This window comes from Xiphophorus couchianus, chromosome 3 (genome assembly GCF_001444195.1).
Source record: "Xiphophorus couchianus chromosome 3, X_couchianus-1.0, whole genome shotgun sequence".
Classification (NCBI taxonomy): domain Eukaryota; kingdom Metazoa; phylum Chordata; class Actinopteri; order Cyprinodontiformes; family Poeciliidae; genus Xiphophorus; species Xiphophorus couchianus.
In genome coordinates this window covers 18,877,544-18,895,711 of record NC_040230.1, presented here as the reverse complement: position 1 = coordinate 18,895,711, position 18,168 = coordinate 18,877,544, and the positions used below count along the sequence as shown (strand labels likewise).

Genomic DNA, 18,168 nt, shown 5'->3' with positions numbered 1-18,168 from the left:
CCTGAAATTCTTCACAGTGTATCCAGCATCACGTGTGGAGCAATTAAATATAGTAATGCTTGACGTCATATCAAATCGTTGGAATATTAATATTTTTCATCAGTCCTGTGAGCACTTGGTTTTTTGTGTGTTAATTAGTCCCCATGTTGGTGTCATCTACCCCTTGATTATTTCCAGCTGATCCTCGTATCCCCTGTGTATTTACTCTGTGTCTGTTTCCCTACTGGATCCTTGTTGTGGTCTTCTTGTTAGTTGTTTGTCCCGTTCATGTGTGTTTCCAGTTCTACCAGTGTCTCGGTTCCTTGTCTCATTGATCACCTGTGCTGCCTGGACTTCTGCACTTTTGTGATCATCATTAAAAACTATCATTAAAACACCTCAACCTAGGTCCCACAGCATCTGAACCCTCACCATTAACCAACAATTCTTGACAGAAGAATCCAGCCAGAACGGTGAAGTTCGCAGAAGTAAATAAAAGAGAAGTAACATCAACAGAATGGATCCAGAAGAACATGAACATCTTCAGTGGACAGTAAGAGAGTTCATTGATACAGTGGCTCAACTCTGCTCCATCTAAAGCTGATTTGAGTTAGCCAGAAACTGTATCATTGCCCTGTGGGGCTGGTCTCCTCGTCTCCCTTTCATGGACTTGTTAGAGTTGATTCAAGGAAGCAGTATGGCACAGTCAATCAGCTTTTGCTTTGATAATAGGCGGACCACTAACACTTAAGCCAGACATCCCTGCCTTCTGTTCTCAGTCTTCCTCCACAGCTCTTTCCACATCCAGCCCCTGTAAATGGGCGTCCAACCCTGGTATGCAGGCAACAAACTTTTCTCTGCCCTTGTCTCCCAGTGCTCTGCCCGAAGCCAACGTTCCCGAATCAGAGCAGGCGGCTAGCCTCCCCAAGCCAGCAGCTAACACCCACGAGCCGGTAGCTAACATTCCTGTGCTGTCGACCGGTCGTCCAGAGCCATCTGCCGGCTCTCCGGACAGTCTTTGTGGGTCCCTCTGGTGTCTTCTTCATCGCCTTCGAGGGGCTCGTCTCCTGCGTCGCCACCACCCAAACCTTCCCCAATGGGTCTGCCTACTATATCGCCGTCCACCAGACTTATATGGCAGGTCCCACTCTGACCATATTGTTTATTTTGACTGAGTTTATTTTGTTTCTTTCTGTTCATCTTGGACTCTGGCCATCCACACACCCTGTTTGGGTTGTTTTATTCTTTTTCTTTTTTGGGGGGTGGGGAGGAGGGTAAGGTACTGTGAAGATTTGGTTTTCTGTGTGTTAATTAGTCCCTGTGTTGTCCTCTGCTACCCCTTGATTGTTTCCAGCTGCCCCTCATTTCCCCTGATTACCCTCTGTGTATTTATTCCTGTGTCTGTGTTTTCCTGCCGGATTCTTGTCATGTTTTTTTCATAAGTTATGTGTCCCGTTCCAGTTCTGTGTGTCTCCAGTGCCACCAGTGTTTGAGTTATTTGCCTCACTGCTCACCTATGCTGCCAGGACTATGACTATGGCACTTCAACCTGGGTCCCACCGCATCTGAATCCTCCTGAATCCTAACCAGAAATCCTTGACAAGTCCCATAACATTACCCAGGGGGAGACATGATAAGAAAATATTGCTGGTCAGTGAGGTGCGATTGTGTCAGTACCCAGATACATGTTCAAATACAATATTAAACATATAATTTTACTGCTTTTCCTCATGTTAAACATGTTAAGGCTTTAGCTCATAATTATGGTGCCAAAAAAGGCCCATACTTATGAACTGACTCAATTAATATAGTACTTTTCTAGTCATATCATTTACTTCAGACACAGGCCCACTCAGTTATACACGTGCCTTGCCCATAGGCACATCAATATATGACAGTAGGAAGCTGAAATTTAACTCAGCTTTCAATTTTGCAAGGTAACTACTAAACAGACACCCACATCACTATTGTGGTTTCGTTGTTTGAAAATTCACTATTTGGCCACTTTATAATGTACACATTCCTAGTTCTTGGTTGGACCCAACAAGGTATTTGTAACATTGTAACAAACCAAAGTACTGCACAGTCATACTGCACAGAGTGATTGGTCAAAACAAAGGAAACATCGCAAGAATGTCTTCCTGTTGCAAAACAAACTGATAGCATGAAAACTGATAGTGGTTACATTGGTTACATATTTAAGATTCTTAATTTTTTCAGTAAGTCACTATCTGGAAGTGGTAAGAACGTCATTTCACCTAAAAACCATCTATGACTAGCTGCCTCTCGTAATATTTCTGACAGATGATTCAAAAGAATAATTATCTGTTCAATAGTCAAGGAGCCTTCACTGAGAGCTTCGGATATTTCAGAAAACAGCAGGTACAGGTTTTATCATTGTGGTTGCTCTTAACAGGTTTTGTTAAGATCAACAAACGCTTGTTGCTTTTGTTAAGATCAACTACAATGATCTCTAAGCAAACTTACTGCAGAAGACCCCCTGCAGAAAATTTTGACAAGCCAGTGAAAAAATAGTCCGGTTAGACGAGATTAAAGTTAAACAACTTAAATATCACATTCCATGTTTGGAGGAGGAATGTTTGTGCACAGAAGCCTGACAACACCATCCTAAAAGTGAATTTTGCAGGAAGGAGCATCATGGCGAGGACCGTGAAACACTTATTTTACTTAAATATAATTAAGCCTCGAATTTATTTCACTCACAATCCTGGCAGGCTGGATTCGAGGCAATTTCATTCAACCAATTTTGTTTCTGAGAAGCAATGAGACAGGCATCTCTCAAAGAGTAATAGCAATGTGGAATAATTATCATTTTTAATGATATGAACTCTTATTTTATTGACATGGTAAGAAAAAATTATAGTTTAAAAAAATGACCTACACCCTTCTCATTAACAAGTAGGGGGGAAAAAATTGTAAGCATTTATTGGTCATTCTTGCTATATATTTGCTGACCAGTTCTTTTGTTTCCATTGGTACTTTTGATGATGTACACACACTAACACACACATGATGTATGTATATCTAACCTAAGTCACAAAAGTAGTAGCAGAAATCAGAATATTTTAGATGCTGTGTTTTTCTTGTGTGTATTCATTTAATGATGATGTTGTTCTACCCTGACTGTTAGGTTCATTTTGTGACATACGCAGAAGATTACAAAATGAAACAATCTTGCACACAATCTTTCCAACAGTGTGTGTGCATTTAGTGTGTTTTTTTTTGTGCACAGTGTGTTTGGGGGAAAAAAACTGACTGTGGACCTTGAAGAAAAGCCTGCATTGATACAGTTGGGTTCATACTGTTTTATTAATCTCAGCAGAATCTTATCACCCTCCTCAATTTAGTTCAAATTATCTCACAAACCGTTTATGTTGTTCATAATTTCTGGGAAAAAGGCTGTGACATGTTACCATAAAAAAGACACACTTTTTGGAAAAAACCCACTAATTTCTGTTTATCAACCAGCCAGGTAAGATGACAGCTGACCAGAATCCGGACCCGACGACATCCATCCCAGGGTCCTCAAGTTGTGAGCCGAGTATTTGACAGCAGAGCTACGACATCTCTTTGACCTGCCATTAAGGCTGAAGAAGGTGCTGAAGATTTGGGAGATGTTCTGTATTGTCCCTGTCCCAAAGAAGGGACAGTCCATTTACCTCTCCAACTTCAGGCCTGTGGCACTATCGTCAAATGAAGATCGTTGAGAGACTGGCTCTACAGCACTTCAGACCTGTGATGAGTGTCTGCCTGGATCCTTTGTAGCCCGACTTCAGCGTGGACGATGCTACTTCACAGAGCTTTTGCCACCCGGATAAACCACACATCACAGTGAGGATGATGTTTTTCTACTTCTTGTACCATCCTATCTGTGATGCAGATAGATCAAGACCTGGGGGCCTGGATTACTGATTACCTCATTAACAGGCCGCAGTGTGTCAGGCTGCACGTCTCTCTATCTGATGTTGTGGTGAGCAACAAGGGCACACCCCAGGGAAGTGTATTATAACAGTTTCTTTTTACACTTTCCATCTCTGACTTTCACTTCAGCTCTGGAACAAACAACCTACAGAAGTTGTCAGATGACTCCTGTATTGTTGGCTGCACTACAGATGACAGGGAAGAGGAAGACAGAGACTTGATTGAGAGCTTCACTGGATGGTGTGAGAGTTATCACCTCCAGCTTGATACAATTTGAGCAGAAGGCCCCACAACCCTGTTTTAAGAAGGGGTGATGAGGGCGCCTACAAGTACTTGAGGGAGCAACTTAGCAACAACTTAGCAACAACACTAAATGCCTCTACAGGAAAGGTCAGAGTAGGCTGTTCTTTCTGAAGCTCAGGTCTTTTAATGTGTGCAATAGGCTGCTGCAGATATTCTACCAGTCTGTAATGGCCAGTGTCTTTTTTTTTTGCTGTGGTGTGCTGGGCAGGTGGTAATGGGTCACACAGCATCAACAAGCTACGTAAGTAAGCTGGAAAGGAAGGCCACTTTGGCTATGGGACTAGAACCGGACAGTGTGAAGGGAGTGACCAAGAAAAGAGTGAGAGGGAAGTTAAAGGCCTTCATGGACAATCCCTCTGATCCTGCTGAGCTTAGGCAGCATAGGAGCTCCTTCAGCCACAGACTCATTTAGCTCCGGGCCTCAGAGCAGAACGGAGGCTCATTTGTGCCATCTGGCTCCACAACATCACATCACCAAAATAATATTCCTGATTATACATTGTTTTATTTTGTTGCTATTTCTTTTGCTGCTATGTCAACTGTTATGGGGGATTAATAAAGTTATATCCTCAACAATTGAAAATTACCTTGTGCATCAGTTTATGCATAAGGTAAAATTTGTATATATCTTTATATTTGCTTGGACTTTTATCACCTCTGGTCTGTCTGCTTTTTACTGCCTTCCCTGTTTACAAGATGTAAGCAACATTCATGTTAGAAGAGCTTTGCTGTTCTATAGTTATTGATGACAAAATTAAAGCACACCTCAGAGTGTGCTAGTATTGCTAATAGTTTTTTTCTTACTTCCTCCTAAACATACAGTGTTGCCATTGACATCGGTTTTACACAACTGTTGTGTTGTAGAAGAGAATTAGCAGATCCACATTTTTACTGTTTATTTCATGCATAGCTACAGTAACACTAAACTCAACTTCAAATTATGGACAATAAATGTTATGAATGCTTGTTGATTAGACTGTCGCACATACACGTGGGTGTGCTGACAAACGTGTTCAGGCTGTGCGTCTTTTCATATCTTCCTGTGGTTTTGAATAGACCCAAGAATTCTAGAGAAAGCAGAACTTAAAGATGTTCTAGCTTACTTGGTAATATGCAAAATAAGTTCCTTGATATAGCTGCCTGCTAATAGTGAAAAAAGTAAGCAGTATTTGATGTCCCAAGGTTAATCAGTCAGCTGAATTAAGGGAGATAAAGAGTGAAGTAAAAGCAAAAAGAAAATCTAACATCACAGAACTTATTTACTGAGCCCACACTTAAAACAACAGTTTTTTGCCAGTGGCAAAGGGATTCAAGCAGTTTTATTTTAACCATTCTATAATCCATTTCAAGCTTCAACATACTCACAAAACAAGGCAGAATGAAAAAAAAATGCAGTGTAAGTCACCGGTTATCTAAATTATTATAATAAGTACACAATATACATTTCGAAACACTTGTAGCTACAGGGCTTGAACTTTTGCAGTTTGTTGTTACTTTTCAAACATTGAAAATGAAACATTTTAACCCAGTGGCACTTTATGATTGGTTTCAAGCAGATTCCTCATATGTTTCATTTTGACTCAGAAGTTGGAACATTCAAACTCTAAATGCAGAAAATAAACAAACAGTCCAAGTGAAAAAGTCACATGTTTTTTATTCAAGCTAATTACAAAAATACAGGAACTATAAAATTAGATTTACTAATATTGTTTTTAAGAAAACTGACTTTTGATTTATATCAATTTGAATGCTGGCCACATCCACATTGAAGAGAGTGCACACACTTATGTAAGCACATTCTCTTTTTCATCACTATTATTTTCCAAATTAAATTTCTTCTTCAATCAAAATGTGAACATCATTAGTCAGCCTAAGTTATTCCAGGAGTTGTAATGATTTTTTTTTATATCTATTGTATCCTTCTCCTGAGACCAGGTCTGTGACCAATTTATGATATAGTCCTAACTTTTAATCAAGTGACTATGCCAGCAAAACCAATAATCATAAATCCAAATAAGTAAATAAATCTAAGAACTCTTACAAGGATGGCCTTTTATATTTTGATGCTTCCTACAAATGCAGGCATAGGACCTTCCGCCATCAGTAACATATTAGGTAATTGTTACTTGACTAAATTATGTCCAAGTAATGCTTTTAGTGTGCTGCTTCTGAGGATCGATGAATGTACACCAAATGGTCGTTTTTGAGCCCTTTGTTACTTTAATACTCTGAATGACGTTAGCTACAAAAGCTGCATCTGCGTTTAAAACAAAAGAAAACTTAATTTTGATTCAACTGTTTGAATTTATAAAAATGATCCACTTCCTGCTTGTGGTGCTACTGTCCACATGAGACTGAGATAAAACAGGGTAGCTCCATCTGAACCAAAACAATATATATATTCTTGTCAAAGCAAACTTTTACTCTAACCTGACCAGTCACAGCACAATCTACTATAAATCAACAATCTGCTGCATTTAAGAAGGAGCTAAAGGATGTTGGACAGGTTTTGCTTCATGAGTTTATAAAATGCAGCGTCGTTTTAAAAAAAATGCTTGGCTGTTTCCACTTGCAAGATTGTGTAATAGAAAATAAGGAAGGCAGTAAGATGAAGCATGTCAGATCAGAGCATAACTCTTTTCTCCCTGTAATTCTATGATGTTTCATTGGTATTTGTGTCACCAGTTAACTATTACGAACTGATAACTGGTAGCAGTCTTGTTGAAAATGGAGCAGTTACTGAATTACTGGCAGCGGACCTGTTCTGTAGACATTATTATGTATATCAGAACATAATGCTGCTTCACAGTATTTGCATTTTAGATCACAACTACAATCCTACAACTTTAGTTTGTTTATTCAAAAATACAGTTCACAATTATGAATATACATGTATGTGTGTGTGTGAGTATGTTCAGATAAGACTTTTTTGTCAGATGGAAAATAATATGTATTAAACTTTCTGTTAAGCCCACATTTCTGTATTATATATATATATATATATATACACTATATATATATATTTATTTTTTTAGCATAACATTCTAATCTCAAATGTCTTGTTTTCATGAACTGTAAGCAGAAGGTCTTTAAAATTAAAAGGAATAATATAAAAAATACAATTGAATTTGCCTTGTATATATTTATTTATACTTTTATTCTTCTCTTGTAGCTGTATTACAAAATTTCAAACTGTCACAATTTGCTTAAATTTTCGAAACTGATATTTTTATAAGCAATGTATAAAAATGTAATTTTTAACATGTTGACTGACACTAGTTTACATCAGGTTACAATCTCTTTTATATGAAGATAACTCCATGTACACAGTGCTATATATTGGACAGTAAAATTAGCATTTTTATTGCCATTTAAAAACAAACATTACTGAGGTTTGTTTGTTTTAGTTAACAAAGAGACAGGTGGCAGACTTTAGTTCTTGATTCTTGAAAATCCTCATTGAAAACCCACACAATTTATTACAGTCTACACAGCACATCATGTTGTCAGCTCATTTCATATTTGTGAGATTCTGGATTTTTTTTATTATTGAAGCCTTGCCAAGTGAAGGTGGAAACGTTCATCTCTTAGCCAAACCGCAATTGTCACATTGCTGAATAAAGTTCCCTTTTCATTAAACTTTGGAGTTTCCATGCATGTGCTGCAAACCAGAGCATCCTTCTCAATCTAGTTGACACATTTAATCCTTCTTATTGAACAGATGCATTTGAAAGCTAAATACAATACTGTAGGATGAAAGCAGATGTTTTTTCTAAGTTGTATAGTCCACATTTCCATAAATATTTTCTACGGTTTCCACTTGTTGGTCCATCTGATTTGCTGATGTCTAAAATGAAAGGAGAAAATGTGATCAAAGTTAATTTTAGATAACTACTGGACATGCCTTGAAGCATTGTAAAGATTTTAAAATCAACTATCATTGTAGATACAATATACCTGCAGATTTAAGTAAACAGGTTCATCAATGACTTTTGCATCTGGAGGCATTTCATTTGATGTTTTACAAAATGGTTCACTAGAAAAAGGAGAAAACAGAGAGTTTCAATTTTAGTTAAATTATTGGGTAAATAATTGTGTTTGAAGTTACTAAGCTAAGAAGACAAAATGTATAAATAATCACAAACATTCTCAAAGATTTTGTTTCTGTATTTCTCAAATTGTGATTTTATTTAATAAGAAAAACCAACCTAGGACACTATCAATTCCACCTACTGATGGCTCAAAAAGCAAAGTGAAGGATTTGCAATGGCCTAGTCAAAGTCTGAGCCTATTTTCAATGGAGATGTTATAGCATTGCCCTATAGAGGCCATTCTTGCTACATCTAGTAGAGTGATAATTGTCCCAACAGACTCATGGTCAGCTGTTCCCACAAATCAGCCAAGGGCTGTTAATTATTTAGCTCTCACTACTTTTTGAAAGCATTTACTTATTTGACTTCGTCCACGGGCAATTAAGGGAACTATTACCATCAATAACGTCACAGAACCTCACTGAGGAAAAATAACAAACAAGCTCTTTATTAAATTCTATCATTTTGAAATATCTTTTTATGTCTATTGAGGTTCTTTAAAGCTAAATTTAAGAAAGTAAAGCTGACAAAACCGAAGCTAAAGAAATCTATAAGATGGCAAATACTTTTCATAGAATAGTATAATGCAAGAAGATTATGTTAAGATTTAAAAAAACAAAAAGCAAGCAGGACCTTTTGCGTGGGGTTGACAATGTCCGTCTGAAGTTTGCATAATATCCAGATTCCCGACGGTTCATCATGTGTGACCTGGGATATTGAAGATAATTACGGAGTAGTGATACACATGATACTCTATTACCAGCTGGGACATAGTATATAGTATATATTATATATACTGTATATGCAAATGTTTATTGTTTAATGGTATCTACTTGTAACATCAGATAAAATTGCTGCTTACCTCTTGTGCATTTTGTAAGCTACTATCCCAGCTGCAGCAATGATGAAAAGTCCGAAAAGTGGCACAAAGATGGTCAGATACAGCTTTTTGTCATCGTCATGCACATCAGGCATGGCTCTCGCTGTGAACAATAGTCATTTTCATGAAAGAAGACTAACTGGAGATTTTTACATGTCTGTATTTGTTTCTGAGAAACAAACTGAATAAATAAATAAATAAATAAATAACTGAATAAATAACAAAAATCACTTGTTTCAAACTCAATTGAGGGATCATCTCTGTGACTTAGGGAACCTGTGAAAAAAGTAAAAAAACAAAACAAAACATGTTTTTCCAGACATTTGGGGAAATATTGATTTGTGTGACTGATAACTAGAAAGACTCAAATTAATCCAAATTGTGACTGTGACACAAAAACCTTTAAAGATTTAAACTGGTGAAATGAAAAACATACTAACTTAAATTCTGTCCGTCCACCTTAATGTTCACATGGTGCTTTACGAAACTGTAGCTGACGTTCCATCCAGAAACTCGCAGGTAGATTGATGGTTCACTTTTCATAATATTGATGATTTGTAGAGAGCAGTTTCCATCTCTGGCTTCTCCAATTAGTTTTGTCCTACTCTGGAAGTGTGGATCTATGCAAGAGGAATTAGGATGAAACGCGAATGCCAGCTTGTCGTTGTCTTTCTTGCTGCAGCTACTGCTCCCTTTTGTTTTCCAATAAACTTTAATGTTTGTTTTTTGTTCTGGAGGAGTTTCAAAAGTGCAGAATATGATTATATTTGAGCCTTTTGTTGCATTTATGGTCTGATTCAAGTATATCTTCCAGCGAGGGTCTTCTGTGTTTTAAAAACAAATGAAAAAAATGTTTGTCAGGCAATAAACTTTTTGTATACACACACATACGAACACCCCTACATACATATATACACACACCTTTAGCTTTTGCTATGTCTTGTGATAGCAGTATCCGTATTAGACTGAGATAAAAAAGAATGTGCATCAGCATCTGGTGAAAGAACGCATATATTTTGGTCAAAATAGGAACAAATATTTTAAAAATCCATATTACAACAGAATCTAATTATAAAAGATCAATTGTATCAACTGTATCAATTGTACAGTAGATAAAGTACTTACAGTGGAAACGGCCCAGATGCTGTTGGGAAGGTAGTTTCTCTGGGTCTCTTACTTACTAAGCATTGGTGTGGAAACTCCAGTTGTGGGTTTTCTGTTGCACAGTTAGGTAATAGGTGAAAAAAGGAAGGCGACTAGAACTGAAAAATGACACTGTAGCGTCACCACCTAAACTGCCGGAGAACTTTTATTTATGCACTGTGACAAAAATAACATTGCTTTCAACTTGAATAAAAGTTCCCACTGCACTTCTGACAGCTCAGTTTGAAGTTTTACTGGTGCATCCCAAATAATGACAATTTATTTTAAAAGATTTATATTCTGGTAATCCAGTAATCCAGCACTAGTGGAGCAGGAGATTAACTTGTGACGCTGTTGAAGAGTTCACGACCCCCATTGCTTTAATAGCAGCCTCGGTTTGCGTTGCTGGGTTTCGAGTCTCTCATCTTTCTCTGCACAATTCTCCGTTGTTTCTTTATAAGGTTTAGATCAAGCCGGTCTACTGGCCGTGGCAGCACAGTGATCCCAACAAAGATTAAAAAAAGGTATTGATACTTTTGGTAGTTTGGGCATGAGCCAAGTCTTATCCGAAAGTGAAACCACTTAGACGACAGTGAAGATGCTCATGCATCTGTGAGCATCTCTGATGTTCTAGGATTTTGCTAAGGACACATCATATCATGTAAACAGGTTTAATTATATAGCCTTCTTAATGTCATGACCATACAGGAAAGTGTTGGCAATTGTGGGCTTCTTTAACTGCTGTCTGACCGCTCTGGGTGTCTTTTTTTTACTCTTTGGAGTGGGCCTCAATAACTCACCAAACTCTGTGGTATTTTTCCACTGCGTGTGTTGCAAGACGCAAACTACACGTCACTCTCACAGGCAGTGCAAAAGATCCACATGAGTCACAACAGACATGTTTGCTCAGGATTTAGAGCCTAATCTTTTCTGTACCTCGCCCTCCTATGCGACTGATTAGATACAAAAATTTGAGGCACTTTAGTCAAAAAAATATGCCGTTCCCTCTGGAAAATGCAAAACAGAATTTTGGATATATTTTCAGTTTCTCAGGAGTGCATCTGAGATGAAAAACTTAGTGTTCTCAATGTTTATTCACTTGTTTATTTCACAAAAATAGCTACAGAAAACAATTAATCTATTATCACTTCAGGCAACACTTTTGGTTCTGGTCGCTACAATTTTTTTCTTTAACTTGGCTGTCTTCTAATCATCCAAATTGATCCTGGCTCGGACAAAATCCCTTATTCTACCCCGACAGTTTGCAACACTTTAGGGCAGTGGTGTCAAACTCCAGTGTGTCCTGCCACTTGTAGCTGTCTCTCTGCTTCAGCTCATCTGGTTCCAATATTAGCTCATGAGCAGAGCTCTGTAGAGCTTCACTGCATGCTAGTGAGGCAGTCTCACCATTTAATTCAAATGTGTAGAACAAGGGACGCAGCTGAAATCTGCAGGACTCCGGCCCTCAAGGGACGCAGTTTGGGAACACTGTTTCAGAACCAAACAGAAACAAAACAAGCTTATTTATTTCCATTAAACACAATATTTACAGACACAAGACAACCACCAAATGGACACAATGGATATTAGGAGATAATACAATACACAAAGAGCACTATAGGGATTTTGCATTGTGAAAATGTAATCTATAATACACATATTTTAAATGTAAGTGTAAAAATCAACATAATTAATAGAAATTAAGGCTTTCAAACATTCATCTATGTGTAGTTAATCTATGTATTGTTTATTTTTAAACTAATCTTTTAAAAAAGTTCTATGCATTTTTAACACATTTAACTGATAGTAGTTTACATCTGGTAATAATGTCTTTTATCACGTACACAATGCAAAATACTGGACAGTAAAATTAATGTTTCTCATTGCTGTTTAAAAACAAGCTTTACTAAACCTTCTGTTTGTTTTTGGTTAATGTCAGACTGAGATACAACAGAGAGGCTGAAGGTGGCAGACTTTAGTTCTCAATGCTTGAAAGTCCTATTTGTTACATTCTACAACACAACACATAATATTGTCAGGTGATTTCATATTTGTGAGATGCTGAACTTTCTGTTTTTAAATCTTTTTCAAGTGAAGGTGGATAGGTTCATCTGTTAGCCAAAGTTCATTGCTCACATTGCTGATGTTATGATCCGTCTAGAGGTGGCCAGGTCATAACCACTTGGCCGCACCAAGTTGGCTGCTTGAGATCCTCTTCAGAGCTCAAGCAGCCAACAGAGACAAAGGTTAACATTTTATAATGTTATTTACTTTAAAAAGATGTATTTTTGAATGAAATGTTACAACAAGTAACAGGCTTCAGAGTGAGCTATAGTGCTGAAAACAATAAACAAAACGAAGCTATGTGTCTAGAAACGGTGCGGTGAGGGGTGGTGAGGCAGACGCAGCAGACCCAGGTATGATGAATAAATAATTTTAATGATGAATGTCCCAAAAAAGTCCACAAATAACCAGGCAGCACGACTGAGCAGACGCCAGGGCTCAACGCCGGTGGCAACTGGTAAATTGACTGGACAACACGAAGGACTGAACGCACATAAGACGAGGACCCGACAAAGAACAGACACACAGGTGACACTAAATACACTGGGGGTAATCAGGGAACAAGAAACACCTGGGGACTAATCAAAGGGAGACAGGACAACACTGAGACACAGATACACAGGAAACTCAAAATAAACACACAGAAAAACACAGATCCTGACACTATGTGAACATTAAAACGTACTGATTTGAAAGTAAATAAACCAAATGACAAAAACTTACCTCCCTAATTAAGAAAAACATGATAAAACTATGATAAAACAAACATAAACGGCAGCCAACTCCTACAAACTCCAAGAACTTTTATGAAGAGTTTTTGGCAGAAAGACAGTGAGGCCAGTTGAGATGAGCTGAGGATGGATGACAGGAAGTCCGTATCAGAAGTTTTTATATCCGTTACCTCCAGTAAGCCACCAATTGGACGTCTCCACCGTCTTCTGAGACCCAATCAGAGATGGGCACCTGCACGTCATGTTTGCATAATTAAGATGCGACGCCAGTCCTAACAGCTGGATAAAGTTTCCTTTTCATTAAACTTTGGAGTTTCCATGCATGTGTTGCAAACCAGTGCATTCTTCTCAATCTAGTTGACACACTTTTGATGCTTCTGACTGAACATGTGCATTTGAACACCAAAGGCGACGCAGGAAAATACAATCCTTTAGGATGAAAGCTTTGAGACAGAGGTTTTTTCTAAGTTGTATAGTCAACATTTCCATAAATATTGTCTACGGTTTCCACTTGTTGGTCCATTTGATTTGCTGATGCCTAAAAAGAAAGGAGAAAAATTAGATCAAACTTGGAGTTGGTTTTAGATTACTGGACATGCCTTGAAGTATGCTAAGGATTTTAGACGTAAATATTGCTATAAATACAGATTACCTGAAAATTAATGTAAACAGGCTCATCAATGACTTTTGGATGTGGAGGCATCTGGTTCGATGTTTTACAAAATGATTCACTAAAAAAGGAGGAAATAGGGAGTCTCAATTTTAGTTAAATTGTAGGGTAAATAATTGTGTTTGCGTTTACTAAGCTAGAAAGACAAAATGATATAAATAGTATTCACAAAGCTTTCTTTATTACACATTAATGCTTTAGATACAAAATGCAGTTTTCGATTGGTGATTATGGTTCATATGATTATTGGAAACACGCAAGTACTTTTTCATAGAACTGCATAATGCAAATAATTTATCTTGTGAATTTTAAAAAGCAGAACCTTTTGGGTGTGGTTGATGATGTCTGTCTGAAGTTTGCATAATATCCAGATTCCTGCTGTTTGAACATGAGTGACCTGGGATATTGAAGATAAGCATTGAAGACCTGTTATTTGTAACTGATGCAACAAAAAAAAAAAACAACTTTGGATTAGATGATTAGATAAAGTAATTATCTGTTATAGAGATGCAAATACTTGAATCAGGTATTTACATACAAAACACAGACGCTTTTTGTCAGTGTCTGATCTTAATCAGACAAACATTTTTGGTCATTTCTCTGTTAGGAACTCCTAAATTAGGTTTATTTATGTCATGAATTGCGGATGTTGAGGTGATGAGGCAGACGCTGTAGACCCAGGTAAGATGAATAAGTGATTACAGACACAGTCCAGCAATGGGCAGCACGGCCGAGCGGAAGCCAGGGCTCGACGCCGGTAGCAACCGTTAAAACGACTGGCAACACGGAGGACAGAACGCACATTAGACGAGGACCCGACAGAGACACAGGTAGCACTAAATACACACGGGGTAATTGGGGAACGAGAAACACCTGGGAGTAACAGGGGGGAGAACAGGACAACACGGAGACACGGAGACACCGAAAACTTGAAATTAACACACAGAAAACACAGAACATGACAATTTACTAAATTCTGCAGAATGAATATGGGAAAATGTTATTGCTTTTTTCAAATTCAGGAGTTTACATCTTTTTCATCTTCAGTAGAACTGCTTTTTAAACTGTATGATCTGGACCAAACACGTCCCACCAGCGCTTCACTTTAGTCCCATAAGGGTAATGACCAAACCATATGTCAATATCTCTTAACTTATCTTCATATATATCAATTTCCAAATGTATTTTATCTACTTGTAACATCAAACAAAATTGATGCTTACCTCTTGTGCATTTTGTAAGCCACTGTCCCAGCTGTAGCAATGATGAAAAGTCCGAGAAGTGGCACAAAGATGGCCAGGTACAGCTTGATGTTCCCAGCATCATGCACATCAGGCATGGCGGTTGCTGTGAACAATAGTCATTTTCATTAAAGAAGCCTTACTGAAGATTTTTATATGTCCGTATTTGTTTCTGAGGAACAGACTGAATAAATGACATGAAGTAAATAAAAAATTATTTATTGTAAATTCAAATGAGGGATCATCTGTGTGACTCAAGAAACCTTGAAAAGAAAAATCTGTTTCCAAACATTTAAAGTAAACTTAATCTGTATGATTGCAAGCTATAATTGCCTAATGGAATCAAAACTTTGACTACAATAGAAAAACTTTAAATGTTTGAACAAGCATAAAATAGCTGGTAAAATTGAAAATATACTAACTAAATATTTTTTCATCCACATAAAATTTGACAGCATGTTTTTTGAAACTGTAATTGTCGTTCCATCCAGAAACTCGCAGGTAGATTGATGGTTCACTTTTCATAATATTGATGATTTGTAGAGAGCAGTTTCCATCTCTGGCTTCTCCAATTAGTTTTGTCCTACTCTGGAAGTGTGGATCTATGCAAGAGGTGCTAGGATGAAACGCGAATGCCAGCCTGTCGTTGTCTTTCTTGCTGCAGCTACTGTTCCCTTTTGTTTTCCAATAAACTTTAATGTTTGTTTTTTGTTCTGGAGGAGCTTCAAATGTGCAGAATATGATTATATTTGATCCTTTTGTTGCATTTATGGTCTGATTCAAGTATATCTTCCAGCGAGGGTCTTCTGTGTTTTAAAAACAAATGAAAAAATGTTTGTCAGTAACAGATAGATAGATATAGATAGATAGATAGATAGATAGATAGATAGATAGATAGATAGATAGATAGATAGATAGATAGATAGATAGATAGATAGATAGATAGATAGATAGATAGATAGATAGATAGATAGATAGATGTCAAACCTTTAGCTTGTGATAGCAGTATCCACATTAGACTGAGATAAAACAGAATTGGGAGCTGCATCTGATGAAAGAATGTTTATATTTTGGTTAAAGCAGCACGTTCCAGCACGAATCTAGCAATAAGGGTCAATTAAAGCTGTATTTTTAGTACGAAAAATAAAGCTTCTTTATGTACTCACTGTGAAAAGGACAATGATGGGCTGGCTGGTTGGTCTTTGACTATTATGTCTAACCACTAATGTGAAAACTTGTTGCACAGCTGGGTAATATGACTAAAAAAGGAAGGCAGCTATGACTGAAAAATGGCTCTTCAGCGTCTCCACCTAAACCGCAGAGGACAAAAATAACTTTGCTTTTAGCTTCAGTTAGCATTGAAATAAACTGGGTAGTTTGAGGTAGTTTGAGGTTTTACAGCTGCAGGTGTATATCAGACATAACCAAGTGAATCCCTCTGTTTGGCATGAACTTATATATGTGTTTCACTTTTGAATTTAATTACTGAAGGAAATTAATGTTTTATTAATACTCTAGTTCATTGAGTTTTACGGTAACACTTTATTTGACGGGGTGTGCATAAGACTGACATTTATTTACCCATTAAAGTGACATTATTTACAGAATCATGCAAAGTTGGCTTTTAATGGACTTTCAATGCAACTTTTAGAGCAACTTTGCATTAAAAGTGGCATTATTTACCGACTGACATTTCATGACAACGATCATAAACATTCATAAAGACTCCTTAATGTTTATGACAGTGTCATGTCAGCCTTATGCACACCCCATCAAATAAAGTGTTACCAGTTTCACTTTCATTCTTTAGAAATCAAACAGTCGAATCAACAAATACAGAGAAGTAAAAGGAAAATCATAAATTATACATTTCTTGTTGACTTGGCTTTACAATTATGGACCACTTTGTGTTGGTCTCTAACATAAAAGAACCAAATTATGTGATTAAAACTGAGCTAGTTGGTTTTGTTGGCTAAATTATCATTCATTCTATAAAATTAACCTGCAAGACGAAATGTTATTTGGATCTAACGTGTATTTGAAATACAGTGAGGTGATAATTTGCTTGCTTTCCCTGAATAAATAAATTCCGTGTTCTGCAACCACCAACGCTTTCACTGAGTGTTGTTAAGCGTGTGAGTTTGACCTGTCAGGAGGAAGTCAACAAACTAAGGGTGTTTCAAGTTACCAAACTGATGTGGTTCCACAAAAAGCTTGAAACTCCTGCACAGTTGAACTTTAGGCAGCTTAAGCATGTTTTTCTCTGCAGCCTGCATGTTTCCAGATCATTCTGAAATGACCTTTGTGATAGTCATTTTTGTCCCTGGTTGTTCAGCATATGTGTATCTGTCTTTGCTCTGTAACAAACTGAAATTCTTTCGATGTTGTCGCCTTCTGACCTCCAGCATAGACTGCAGCTTCTTCACTGCCCTGCACAGGACAAACTCGGTTTAGAAAAGGCATTCACACATACTGACTTGAACTGCTAAGAAACATGTCAGCATTTTTGTTCATTCTTTCTCCACTTCTCAGGAAGTGGAGAAACATCCATATTTAATGTTAAAATGAGTCAAGATGAAAAAGGTCAAAGTTACATAACATGATACATTGGGTGATACATAGTTTTTTTTTTTCATTTTACAAAAGAAGATCTGCAAAGGCTGGCATATATTTGTACTCATTCATTTTATCTGTCAAAGGTTTTTTAAGGTTAACCCTCACCTTCTTCTGCAAACAGCCGGATGTAGATGCTGAGCAGTATTTCCTCAAAGCCTTTACGGCTCAATGAAAATTTTGATTTCAATGTTAAATACGTTTTTTTCTTTTTGAGTCCTATTTTCAGTTTGATCCTTGTGTTGATCTCATTCAGTGGAATTGGAGCGATTTTTAAGGGTCATTTAAGTGGTCATTTACCACTGAAAACACAAAAAAAAAAACACCCAACCTTAAAAAAGTAGTTGTGCTTTCAAGAAATCGAGGCAAACTAGTTTACTTTAGACACATTTTTACAGTCAGGATTCTGTAAAGACAATTTTTCCTTAGTTTTTTTTTTCAGATTCTATTAAATTTACCTTCATACCACAACCTCTTCTCCCCCCCACTTCCCAAAAAACTTGTAATCGGG

General features: G+C 37.2%; 1 protein-coding gene and 1 long non-coding RNA gene across 2 annotated transcripts; both read right to left on the bottom strand.

Moving 5' to 3' along the window:
* Positions 1-7,346: 7,346 nt before the first annotated feature.
* On the bottom strand, positions 7,347-10,431 carry LOC114138331 (uncharacterized). The gene is made up of 8 exons (XM_028007548.1): positions 10,321-10,431; positions 10,117-10,189; positions 9,636-10,019; positions 9,427-9,471; positions 9,178-9,298; positions 8,949-9,023; positions 8,182-8,260; positions 7,347-8,071 (listed from the first exon to the last, which is right to left on the bottom strand). The coding sequence occupies exons 2-8, from the start codon at positions 10,187-10,189 to the stop codon at positions 7,997-7,999; spliced, it is 852 nt and encodes a 283-aa protein (XP_027863349.1). The 5' UTR covers positions 10,321-10,431; the 3' UTR covers positions 7,347-7,996.
* Positions 10,432-13,065: 2,634 nt separating this feature from the next.
* LOC114141835 (uncharacterized) lies at positions 13,066-18,148 on the bottom strand. The gene is made up of 6 exons (XR_003594913.1): positions 16,211-18,148; positions 16,032-16,092; positions 15,027-15,850; positions 14,126-14,200; positions 13,786-13,864; positions 13,066-13,671 (listed from the first exon to the last, which is right to left on the bottom strand). It is a non-coding gene; the product is annotated as an uncharacterized LOC114141835 (long non-coding RNA).
* Positions 18,149-18,168: the final 20 nt, after the last annotated feature.